The sequence below is a fragment of the Ochotona curzoniae genome, unplaced genomic scaffold (genome assembly GCF_017591425.1).
Source record: "Ochotona curzoniae isolate NIBS_2020 unplaced genomic scaffold, NIBS_Ocur_1.0 contig_605, whole genome shotgun sequence".
Taxonomy (NCBI): Eukaryota; Metazoa; Chordata; class Mammalia; order Lagomorpha; family Ochotonidae; genus Ochotona; species Ochotona curzoniae.
In genome coordinates this window covers 5773284-5785415 of record NW_024466491.1, presented here as the reverse complement: position 1 = coordinate 5785415, position 12132 = coordinate 5773284, and the positions used below count along the sequence as shown (strand labels likewise).

Below are 12132 nucleotides of genomic sequence, written 5' to 3'. Positions count from 1 at the left end.
TGCCCGCTGTGCCAGTTCACCTCTCTTTCCCGGGAAGAGAAGCAGCCGGAAGGACCGGAGGCGCTTCCCGACAGCCCGCACGGGGGTCCTCACCTTCCTGGCGTCCCACCCTTGCTTGGAGAGGCTTTTGTCCGATTCCGATGTGTCCTCCTCCATGCCTGGGACTGTTAACAGCAGGACTGGGGGTGCGGGGAGCGGGGCAGGGAGGAGGAAGGGGTGAGGTTGCAGGGCCCGACGTGGTCGCAGGGGCGGACGGTGTCGGGGCGAACGCTGTCCTGATCCCACCTCCAGAATCAGGACGCTGGTCCTAACAGGGACTTTTAGGGGCACCAAAAACAGGCACCACCCACCACTGTCTTCACACAAGTCAGGCACTTTTGACATGAGCCCTGGGCCAGGCCCATCCAATGGAAGTCGGGGGGCGGGGGGACCAGGCCTCCCGCAGGGCTGCCCTGCACCCGCTTCCGTCCTGGCACAGGGCATGGCATGGGCAGGGGGAGCAGGGGCCGCTGCTCAGCACTGGCCCCAGGCAGGACAGCAGGGAAGGTCTGCTGGGCCCTGTTAGAGAGCCTGGAGCCAGCCGTGCCTGCAGGCCTCGGTCCATGGCAGCAGAGCAGGCGTGCGGCCCGCTGTCTTCCGCCTGCTGGGCCGGGGGAGCACACACTCTCATTTGAACGTGAGCAACTCCCAAAGTACTTTCAGTCAAATTCTCCCATGAAACCAGGCTGGGGGCGGGGTGGGGATGAGAGGCGGTGTGGCCGGGCCAACCCTCGCCCCTGCCCTCCCCAGGGCCGCTCGGAGGGGTGTGGGCACAGGTGGCACAGCCCCTTCCTCCACGTCCCTCCCAGACCGGCTGCACTCTGAGCTGCCAGAGGTCCGGGGACACCGCCTGCCTGCTGTCCGCCCAGGCGGGGAGCTCTGAGCCCCTGCCCGGCCTCGTCTGCCCTGGGCTGGGCCCTGCCCGGCCTCGTCTGCCCTGGGCTGGGGGTGGGGGGTGGCCAGAGGCTTCATGACCATGACCGGGCCACCCCCTTCCGTGTCTCCTAGAGGGCAGGGGCTTGACCATGAGCCAGGGACAGCTGTGTCCTGGCCACAGCGGAAGAGCAGGGCCTGGTGGCAGGGGGTGGGGGGAGGGCTCCTGGACCCAACTGCCCCCTCGCCCATCCCGCCCAGGACCCTGTCACTCACCTCTCTTCTGGTGTGCATCCTGGGAGCCCCCGGTGAAGGAGTCGGGCTGGGTGGGTGCTATCGTGCTCTGGTGCAGGGCGGAGTCTGAATTGGTCCTGTGTGGGCGCGGGAGGGAGAGAGAGACCCAGGACACACCCGCTGGGACAGCTTGGCAGCGCTGGGTGGGCCGTGCTGCCATGCTCCGGGACCCAGGACACGCCCGCCGGGACCCGCCGGCAGCGCTGGGTGGGCCGTGCTGCCATGCTCCGGGACCTAGCAGCCTCTTCACCAAGCTCGTTCCCACCCCTGTCAGGAGCAGGGCACAGGGCTGGGATGCCCCACCAGAGGGCCTGGGTGCCAGTTCCCACTCTGCCCATCCCCACCCTGCATGGGCCGCACTGCTGCTGTCTCCTTCACATCAGCCCCAGAAGCTACGGGGGCCCCGACCCTAGGAGCCCCAGGCCCTCGCGGGGCCCCAGTGTGGACATGGCCTGTACCACCCCCTCCCCACTGGAGTGCACAGCTGAGGGCAGGTAGGGGAAGTCTCCAGGACGGAAAACCAACAACCCAAAGCCAGCTGCCTGAGCTGGGCTGTCAGCCAGGAAATGCGGGGGCTCCGCCTCCTGCCCCGGGGATTGACAACGGGGGAAGGACAGAGTGGCCGCATCCCCGGCTGCCAGCAGCTAGCCGTAGCCAGGACCATGTGCACCCATGGGGGGATGTCCCAGCCACCAAGTGACCTTGGAAGAAAGTTGGTTCCAGGTGGGCCCGGTGTGACAGCTCTACTAGCTAATCTGTCTTCAAGTGCTAGGATCCCATATGGACGCCAGTTCTAATCCCAGCAGCTCTGCTTCCCATCCAGCTCCCTGCCTGTGGCCTGGGAAAGCAGTGGAGGACGGCCCACAGCCTTGGGACCCTGCACCCGCGTGGGAGACCCGGAAGAGGCTTCTGGCTCCTGGCTTTGGATCGGCTCAGCTCTGGCCGTTGCGGCCACTTGGAGAAAATTTTCCTGTCTCTCCTTCTTCTCTGTAAATCTGCCTTTCCAATAAAAATAAATCTAAAGATTCGTTTGCTCAAAGTGCAGAGAGCATGTGCGTGAATTGCTGAGTGTGTTGTTCAGCGCACTGATGCGAGCTGAGCAGGAGGGCCAGGTCCGGGCTGGGCCCGCGGAGGCCAGGAGCCGCAGGTGGGTTTAAGTTCAGCAGCTGGGGCTTGAACCGGCACTCCGACACAGGGTGGTTTAGCTCGCTGTACACGCCGCTTCCTGCCCCCACTTCTCCTCCAACTCCTTGGTGACACCCCGGGAGGCAGCAGGGGGCAGTGCCGGGGTCCCAGCCACCCCCGGGAGACCCCCGATGGAGCGATGGCTCGTCATGGCCTTGGCTGGCCCAGCTGGGCTGCCGTGGGTCCCTGGGCGAGTGGACTCCCCCAGGGAACGCTCTGTCTTCCTGTCGGTCCCACTCTCATCTTTCTAACGGGTAAAGCTTGAGAAACCACAGAGCCAAGTTACCCTGCCCAGCAGGAAGGATTCTGCTTAAAGAAACTTCTGAAACCTGCCAAAGCTGGGGTTCCCTGGCAGGGTGGGGAGCGAGCCAGCTTCCAGAAGCTTCCGGAAGCTTCCCGGCTGTGTCATTTCTAAGCTACTGAGCGTAACCACGAGGAAAGCTGCTGTGTTTCCTTGCAAGGGGAACTGACCTCCTCCAGTTGGTGTCCGCAGGCGGCGACAGGTACACCGTGCCGTAGGGGCAGCTGTCAGCGTGGCGCGGGAGTTAAGGGGACCGTGGGGCAGGCTCAGACCCCACCTGTGCCTCTGGGGGGGGGGGGCAGGAAGCCCCTGCTGCTGGGAGCCTCAGTTCGGGCAGTCCTGGAGGAGCCGCCCCGGCCCCCACCCAGGCCTGCACACAGCTGGGGCACAGGCGGTTTCCTGCGGGCCTCGGGAAAGGCAGGGGCTCCCGAGGGACACTCCTCCTGCAAGGGCACGTGTGGCTGGCGTCCCTTCCGAGAGAGGGCTAGCTCGGGGGTGCGGTGGGGGCAGAGGGCCGAGTTCAGCTGACCCCGGCTCCTGGTGACCCCTCCCCTCCCCCTGCAAACACCGGGCTGGGCTGGGGGCCCCGTTGGCTGAGCTGCTCGGGCCTGCGGAGATGAGACCCAGAGAAGTCCTGAATCGGTACAGCGGGGGGGGGGGGGCGCTCCCCCGGCACCACTTGCAGGTGCCGGGACCAGGGCTGAACACCACGGAGGGGCCAGGGCGGTGGGGAGGGGGAGGGGAAGAGACCTTATGTCCCTGTAATCACCGCCCCAGCCAAGTTCCCTCTCTGTCCACCACCTCCTGCGCCCCCCACTCAGGGGAGTTGCTTCCCCTGCCCTGGTAGCCCCCAAGCCTGGCCCGAGGATCTTCAGCTTATGGGGCCACCTCCTCCAGGCTGTCTCCATGGACTATCCCAGGCTCCCTTTGGGTATAGCTTGGCTCCGCCCCACCAACTTCAAGCTCTACCAAAGCCCCCCCTTGGGTGAGTATTGGGGTGGGGTGCCCAAAGCAGCTGCCAAGCCCCCCACCCACACCATGTCCTCCGGCCTGAAGGATATCTGACGTCCGTGTTTGTCCACCGATAGGGGTCGGCGGTGGGGGGAGCCGAGCCGGCCGCGTTCCCGGTACACTCTGTCCACTAGCCCATGGTGCCGGGTGGTCCGGCTTGTGTCCAGGCCCGAAGACTGGAAGGGCGTCTGGGTGGGAAGAGAGAGAGGTGGGCGGGCAGACACTGGTTACCAGCTGTGGCCCTGCCACGTCACCGCAAGTGCCCCAGGCTGTCACCCTGTGACCAGGACAGGCTCTCCTCCTGCGGCCCCAGCCCCCCAGCCTCTGAGCACAGGGCGGAGTGTGGGGAGGGGGTTGCACGAGCCGGGATGGGGGCGGCGAGGTGTCAGTGCCCAGGAGCCGGGTGGCGACGCACTCTGCTGCTGACATGCACGGGCCAGGCAGGGCGGCACAAGCTTGGGGCCCAGCGCCGGCCGGGGTGCCAGGGGTCGCAGACGGCCGAGCAGCCTTCCTCCGCAGCCTCGCCAGGTGGACAGGCCTCCGCCCACCCTGCCGGGGCCTGGCCGGTCTGCCCTCCCCACCTACGTCATTCCCGGAGGGCCCTGCCAAGAGCCGGCTGGGGGAGGCGGAGAGTGCTTCCAGCCCAGCCCGGGCTGGAAGGGCCCACCTGGCCGAGCCCTCGGCCCCCCACTCCCTGCTCCTGATGGCCTCCCGTGCCCACCCCGACAGACGCCCCGGGAAGCCCAGCCCACAGCTCGGCTGGATTGGACCTCTTTCCAGCACCTTCTGTGGGCTGGCTGGCACAGGTCCTGCTCTCAACCGGGCTCTGTGCCCCGGGGGCTGCTGGGAGCCGTGCTCTGTTCACCCAGGCTCCATGGTGCCTGTCCCTCACTTGACTGGTGCGGGAGCAGCCGCCCTCCCCTCCCTGGCCATCTGGCCCCGTAGTCCCTCTCCCTTCCTCGTGGGCAGTGGGGCACAAGAGCTCCTGGCATGAAACTACAATTCCCCGATTTCAGAGGACAAATGAGCGGCGAGAAGGGCTATGCTTCCCCATGCGCCCCGACGGGGGACTTCCGAGTTGCGAGCTCGGGTACCCAGCAGTCCATCCGTCCGTCTGGGGCACGGGACCCGGACAGGCGGGTTTTATGCATCTATTTCCTCCCAAAGATGGCCCTGGGGCCCAGGGCTGGACCTGAGGTGGCTGAAGCAAGAGCCAGAGGCGGAAGGAAGCTGGGGGCCGCCTGCCGCGCTGGTGCAGGGCGCGTGTTCCGAGGGCTGGCCCATGCAGCATAGGGGGGGCACATGCTGGGGGGACCCCGGCCTAGGAGGTGCAGCAATGATGGCTGCCCCCTCCCCCAGCTAGACCCCAAGTCCCAGGGTGGGCTGCAGGGGGTGGACGGAGGCGCCGATCAACGTGACCGTATGCCCGACCCTAGGGTGGGTACGGGCGGCTCCGTCTCCCCACCCAGAGCTGCCCAGGGTCTGCACACATGGCGGGGTCTGGGGGGGGGGGAGGCTGGCGCTGGGATGCTGTCGCCCCAAGCCTGGGGGCTCATTTACCATAGACACAGGAGCCGCTGCCAGGGCCTCCCCCACAAATCCGCCGGGCTGGAAATGCAAAGAATCGAGACACTGAGCAGTGCGGCTGGGGGGCTTTGGCCAGAGGGGGGCTCCAGGGGACCCCCGCTGCGGGGCTGAGCTAGGGAGGCAGCTCAGAGGGACCGGGACAAGCAGGGACAAGAGTGCCTAAGGACGGCTGTGGCCATGGCACAGCTGCTTTGCCAATGGCTGGGCACATGGCATGTGGAGCCTGGGGGGCACCCAGCAGGGTGGCCGCCTCCAAGGGCCAGCCCGGAGTGGGGACCCTGCCGCGTCCAAGTGTGGTGGGGTGCAGCTGGGGTGACCTGGGTCGTTCTTCCCTGCTGGTGGGGGTGTGCAGGGCGGGTGCCCCCCCAGGCTGGCACGCCCACCCCGCTCCTTCCACCTGCAGACGGGGAGGGCTGGAGGGGACTTATTTATCTCTCGGTGCTTATTCACAATAAGGACGCGTAGTGCGGGCTGTGCGGCCTGCGGGAGCCGCGCTGTGTGGGCGCCTGCCAAGAAACGCGTGTAGACAAGTGGGGTCAGGCGGCCCGGCCTCCTTCTGAGAATTGCTGGCCTCGAGGATTAGCGAGGCAGGCCGGAGCCAAGCCCCCGGGCCCCCCAGCGCATCCTGCGGCCGGCCGCACAGCAGTGGCTGCTGAGCGCGACAGTGGACGGTCACACGCCCCTCAGGGGACACGGGCTGAGTGGGGGCGGGTGGGGGTTGGGGGCCTCCCCGCCGCCTCCTCCTCCGGTCCCCCAGGAGAGAAAAAGGAGCAGGTGATATGCAGTGACAGCACGGGTGGTAGGGAGGACAGGAGGGCTCCAACAACTGCCTGCATCACGCACGCACGCACACGCGCGCACACACGCAAGGCCTGGAGGTGGGCGGCGTGTCCCGGGGGCACAGGGGAGGGCAGGGGGAGGGCAGGGGGAGGGCACGGGGAGGGCAGGGGCTCACCTGGAAGGACAGGTCCATGGAGCCGCTGCCGATCTGGTTCACATTGGGCAGGGAGCCCCCGTAGAACTGGCCGCGGCTTGGGCCCAGCTGCAGGTACTGAGACTTCTGGAGCTGAAGCTGCCGAGAGAGGGGGTGCGGGGGGCGCTGTCTGAACAGGAAGACACACAGCTGGGGGTGGCGGGGCAGGCGCAGCCTGGCTCAGGGAAAGCCGGTGACCGTGACCGTGAACTTGGGCGCCCGGTTGCTGCTGGGTGTATGAATGAGCCAGCGGGCATCGGGCAATCCCAGGGCCTCCGAGGGGGCTCCTGGGAAGTGGGGAGCAGGGGAGGGTTATTCCTCCTCGGGGTACCAGATGAGGGGGCACCCTGTGCCATGCAGGAATCCCCCAGGGAACCCAGCTTCCTGAGCAGGGCATGCACCTGCTGCTTCAAGTGTCTGCTGGGATGTGCTGGCACTGACAGATGTCCCCACCCGGCTCACGACCTCTGACCCTTGGGGACACCCATCCTGCTGCCAGCGAGGGGAAGCGGTGGGCGTGAGGGTGATGTGGCCAAGCTGGGTGTGCACCCAGCGGGGTGGCTGCCGGGGTAGGACGCTGTGTGTGCTTGCCGGGGCCGGCTCGCGTTCCTTCACACGCGGCTCCTGGCAGTGCTGTGCAGGCTGACTGCCTGGCTCGCCTACACTGTCCCCGGTTTCCTAGGGGGTGTCGGGGGGTGGTGGCGAGGGGGAGCGGAGGGGCATGGACACCATGGGGAATTGGAGAACCACCCGGCGCACAGCACCTCGCCCAGAAAACAGCTGTCAGCTGCAAGGAGTGCCCAGCTCATCCTGGAGGGACCCCAGTGCCACCCTCCCAGCTGGGACCACCACGAGTGGTGGGTGCAGGGGACAGCTAACAGGCTGTCACCAGGCGGCCTATGCCCCCCCACACCCTCCTTCTGTGGGAGCTGTGACGGGGGCTGCTGTCTCGTCCGCTTCTCAAGGGGCCCCAGAAGCCACGATGCCCACTGCACCCTGTTACCTCCTTCCCCGGGACATGAGGACAAGGCTGCCTGGTCCAAGTCCGGGGGTGACCCTGGTCAGCAGGACGCTGGTGGCACCCGGCCCCCCCATGCCTCCGAGGAGACTCCCAAAGCTTTGTGGGGAGATAAATAAGTGGAATTGAAACAGGCTACGGGGCCCCGCACTGTAATGCAGCAGGTGAACCACTCGCTGCCTGCGGCACAGGTTCAAGTCCCAGCCGCTCCACTTGCCACCGAGCCCTCTGCCAGTGCCTGGGCCCCCACACCCCCGGGGGAGACGTAAAGGAAGCCCCAGGTCTTGCCCTCGGCCTGGCCCAGCCTGGTGCTGGCAGCCATCTGTGGAGCAGCTGAGTGGCTGGAATACCTCAAGTCCCATCTCCCACTCTCTGTATAACCCTGACTTTCAAATAAATAAATAAGCCCTTAAAAAAAAAGTTTATTCTGGTGAAGTTTATTTTGAAACCCAGACTTAGTTTTTTTTTTTTTCCATAATACACATTTTCTATTATTTATCTGACCGTCCAAGACAGACAGAGCCCCCACCCACTGGCTCACTCCCCGGCGCCTGGGCCAGGCTGCAGCCGGGGCTTCCACCCGGGGCCTCCCACATGGGTGGCAGGGGGGGCCCAGGCCTGGCAGCCGTCACCTGCTGCCTCCTGGGGCGTGCGCCTGCGCAGGGAGACGCCGGGCAGGGAACCCAGGTCTCCTGGCCCACGCGCCCCGTCCGCCTTCTGACTGCTTCCAGCATCTGCATAGAACTTCCCGCACACACACCGAAACCCTTTGAAGCCTGCTTTCCGGGAACTCCGCAGAGCCCTGCGTTTGGCTGCCTCGGCCCCCTCAGCCTCTGGAACCCCCCCGGGATGCCTGGCCAGTTCTGGGTGACACTGCCCGCCTGGCGGGCAGGAGGGGGAACGGTTTCTGTGCTTGCACGCTTGACGGGGGTGAGGACCTCGGCCCACGGGGAGCTCTTCCTCGGGAGGGGGCTGACCGCTGCACTCACCCTCCTGGGCAGCTCGACCCCAGCAGAAGCCGTGGCCAACGCCCGGCAGCACCTCACCCCAGCTGTCCCCATGCTCGCTGCTGCCCCCGGGCCTTCCCTCGCCCCACCTGACCCGTGCCTAGGTCCTCTCTCATTACCCTCGGCTGGTGGCTGTGAGTGTAGTGGCTCTGGGGGGTGAGGGTGGAGGCCCGGGGTCAAGGACAGGTGCCCTCACCCGTAGGTCTGAGGCCAGGGGCTGGGCCCCCAGCGTGCACAGGAGACAGCCTGTGGGCAGCACTGGCATGGTCTCTCAAGTCCCCAATATGGGACGTGGAGCTAACCCCAGGCCTGGGCACGTCAAGATGTCGCCGGATTCTAGAGGCTCAAGCCCAAACCCTCGGTGCCTTGGCCACTGAGCATCCCATAAGAGGCACTGGTTCGAGTCCTGACAGCTCCACTTCCCATCCAGCTCCCTAAAGCAGTGGAGGACGGCCCAAAGCCTTGGGACCCTGCACCTGCGTGGGAGACCTGGAGGAGGCTCCCGGCTCCTGGCTTCTGGCTGGCCCAGCAGCGGCCACTGCGGCCTCTTCGGGGAATGAACCAGGAGAGGAAGCCACGTCTTTCCCTCTCTGCATGTCAGGTCAAGACATCTTATGGGAAAATAAAAAACTAAAAACAAGAAAACCAAGAACTGGCTGCACTGACCAAGGTCAGACAGACTCCTTGTCTTGCTCTGCCCGCTCAACAACGCAGCTGAACCACTGTGCACGCTGCTCCGACACTGCCCCCGTCCGTCGTACCCCGAGGGTCACTCAGCGTCCACAGGAGATGGGGTGCAGCACCCCACGGCACGCTATGCCAGCGGCAGGAGTGCCTGGGGAACATGGAGGGGTGGTGGCAGCCATCACTGGACTCAGAGCCCAACCTAACCTGGGACCCTTGACCGTATATAACCCTTGTGGGATCCCGGGAGGGCGGGGGTGGTCCGTGCACCTCCAACCGGCCCCAAGCCACCCAGTGAGGAAGTGGCCAGCTGTGGTGTGGCCCCCTCACCCTAGAGGACAGCCTCGGTCCTGCCACCCCGTGGAGGTACTAAGCAAGCAGACCCCACAGCATCTACACCCAGCAAGCACCTCACTGTGAGACGCTGCCCCGGCCCTGCACGCCATCCACACATCTGCCGGCTCTGACTCCCTCCGGAGATGGCGGTGGCCTTGGCCAGGCTGGGCAACCCGCGTCCTAAGCACCAACACCCAGACACCCGCACTGGCCGGGGCTGGGTCATCAGATCGGTGGCCCTCCCCCGGCACGGGGCCCCGGTCCAGCCCTGCCCTCGGAGCGGCTCCTTCCACGCGTGTCCGCCTTATGCACACGGGAGGGCACCGCGAGCCAGCGTGGCGAGGGAATGAATGAAAGCTGGCCTGACTCAGCCGGGCCCCGGCCTCCCGGGCCTGCGAAGCGTAAATACAGAGCTGAGTACACAAACAGAGCCGCGCCTCCCTCGGAATGCCTTTAATCACGCTCTCGGGCCGCTGCCAAGTTCCCAGCACCGGCTGAATCAGAGGGGCCGCCAAGCACCACGGGCCCTCGGGCCGCCGCCATGCAGCTGGGCTCCTGGGGGTCTCCGAGGAGGCACCCCGGCCTCGCGGCCTGGCAGGGCGCCCGAGGCAGGGGGAGCCACAGCTGCACCCCCGCCCCCGTTTTCCAAGCGAGGGAATCAAGGCACTGGGGGACTGCTGAGGGTCCCTGCCTGAGGCTGCCTGGCCTCCTCACCCACATCCCACTACGGCTGGCCGGCAGAGCTGGCTCCGGTGCTCCTTGTAGAATGTTCCAAAAGGGGTCCTTCCCCACCCCCACTCCCCTTTCAAAGTCCTGGGGTTTTCCAACCTCACGGCCAAACAGGACCCCTGAATCTACTGCCCTTTCATCTGGAACCTTCCCTGGGGGGGTTCCTGCCAGCCCCACCTCAGGCTCCCATCTCTGTACCTTAGCCTGCTGGGTCGGGGGTGGGCACAGCAAGGAAACCTTCCTGCAGAACTTGGCGGGACAAACACAGATTTCAGAAAGAAGCAGTTTTGGGTGCCAACAAAATTGAAATCCAAGTCCCCTCGCCCCGAATCCGTGTTTGCCACAGACGTTTCTGGAGGCCCCTCCCTGTGTGTGTCTCGGGGGCGGGGCAGTGATCACAAACCTGGAACTTCTTCCCAACGGACTGGGGCCGGCCGACACGGTTCCTGGCCTGTGAGGTCCAGGCGGCTGGCGTGGCGAGGGGTCCCGGAGCTGGGCCGTGGGCACGCGGCAGTGACCGTGGCCGTAGGGCAGGAGCCGGGCTCCCACAGGCGTGGGGAGACATGGTGAGCTGGCAGGAACCCAGGGGACCCATGCGGGCTACACCCCTCTGCTCAGGACCCACATACACTGTCAGCTGGAAGACAGCGAGTTTAGGCGGCAGAATCTTGACATGAGCCAAGGTCCTAAACCCAATGACTGGAACCTTCCTAAGGCGCCACATACCAGGACGAAGCCATGAACACCCAGGCTAGGCAAAGCCAGGAGACAGGCTGAGGCCACCTCCACCTTACTTCAAGTCCCGGCAGCTCCACTACTCACCCAGCTCCCTGCCTGTGGCCTGGGAAAGCAGTGGAGGACGGCCCGAAGCCTTGGGACCCTGCACCCGCGGGGGAGACCTGGAAGAGGCTCCTGGCTCCTGGCTGTGGATCGGCTCAGCTCTGGCCGTTGCGCTCACTTGGGGAGTGAACCAGCAGATGGACGATCTCTCTGTCCTTCGTAAATACAAACACATCTTTAACCACTGCGCCACCGCGCCGGGCCCAATACAAACACATCTTTAAACAACAGCAGCAAGAGTGGACCCTCTGCCCCACCCTCCGGCCGCAGGAGGTGCCCAACGCTCACAGGCCCAGGCTGCAGGCAGGACCCAGCACAGCCCCATCCAGGTCTCCCCCGGGGTGCTCCCCGAAGCTGGAAGGGCCCTTGGGTGCTGTGGCTTGAAGCTGCAGCCCCAGGGTCTGGACACACGGCCTCCCGGGTCCAGGGCGGGTTCTGCCGGCCCCACGGCCCGGGGCTGGCTGCAGGATCCCAGCCACTGCGGGCACATCATGGGATCCCCACGACGCTCAGCTTCCCCCTCCCCCGCATAGATTTTTTTTTTTTAAAGTCTGGAATAAAAAAGAAGAAGAACCTCCCAGTGAACAGAGAGGAGGAGGAGGCTCCCACGCAATTCAGGCTGTAAAATGAAGAGCTGCTGCTTCGGGCTCGGCGAGGGCTGGGTGCAGAGGGAGAGCCCTGCGGTGCCCCCAGCACCCCTCACCCCCAGCCAGTGCTCACCCCAAAACATGTGCCCAGAGGCTTTGGGCAGGCAGTCTTGTCTGGCCGTGCGACCAGGCACAAGGGTAGAAAGTTCACAGACCCAGGCAGGGGGCAGTGTTTGGCTCAGTGGGGCCCGTACCCCCGTCAGAGGGCCTGGGGCCCAGCTCCGGCTGTCCCAGCTAGCTCCCTGCGCGCGCATACAGCCTGTGAGGCAGCAGGTGTTGGCTCAAGTCCTTGGGTCCCGGCCACCCACAAAGGGGAAGACCCAGATGGAGCTCCCGGCTCCCACCTTGGGCCCCGGCTGAGCTCGGCTCGCTGTGGAAACCAGGCAACGGAGTGCCTCTTCCCGCCCCTGCACTTCTCATCAAGTCACAAATGGGCCCAGCACGGTGGCCTAGAATATGCCAGGATCCCATATGGACGGCAGCCCCACTTCCCATCCAGCTCCCTGCCTGTGGCCTGGGAAAGCAGTGGAGGACGGCCCAAAGCCTGGGGACCCTGCACCCGTGTGGGAGACCTGGAGGAGGCTCCTGGCTCCTGGCTTTGGATTGGC

The 12132-nt window shown here is 65.6% G+C and overlaps 1 protein-coding gene across 2 annotated transcripts in view; it reads right to left on the bottom strand.

Moving 5' to 3' along the window:
• CRTC1 (CREB regulated transcription coactivator 1) overlaps window positions 1-12132 on the bottom strand; it is a 36531-nt gene that overhangs the window by 8820 nt on the left and 15579 nt on the right. Inside the window, exons 2-7 of one of the 2 annotated variants that reach the window (XM_040990778.1) lie at window positions 6246-6362; window positions 5264-5311; window positions 3754-3891; window positions 2863-2924; window positions 1189-1283; window positions 94-179 (exon numbers count right to left, since the gene is read on the bottom strand). In XM_040990778.1, the coding sequence (XP_040846712.1) occupies window positions 94-179; window positions 1189-1283; window positions 2863-2924; window positions 3754-3891; window positions 5264-5311; window positions 6246-6362 (546 nt within the window). The remainder of the gene's footprint in view (window positions 1-93; window positions 180-1188; window positions 1284-2862; window positions 2925-3753; window positions 3892-5263; window positions 5312-6245; window positions 6363-12132) is intronic. The other variant, XM_040990779.1, reaches the window with a different exon arrangement.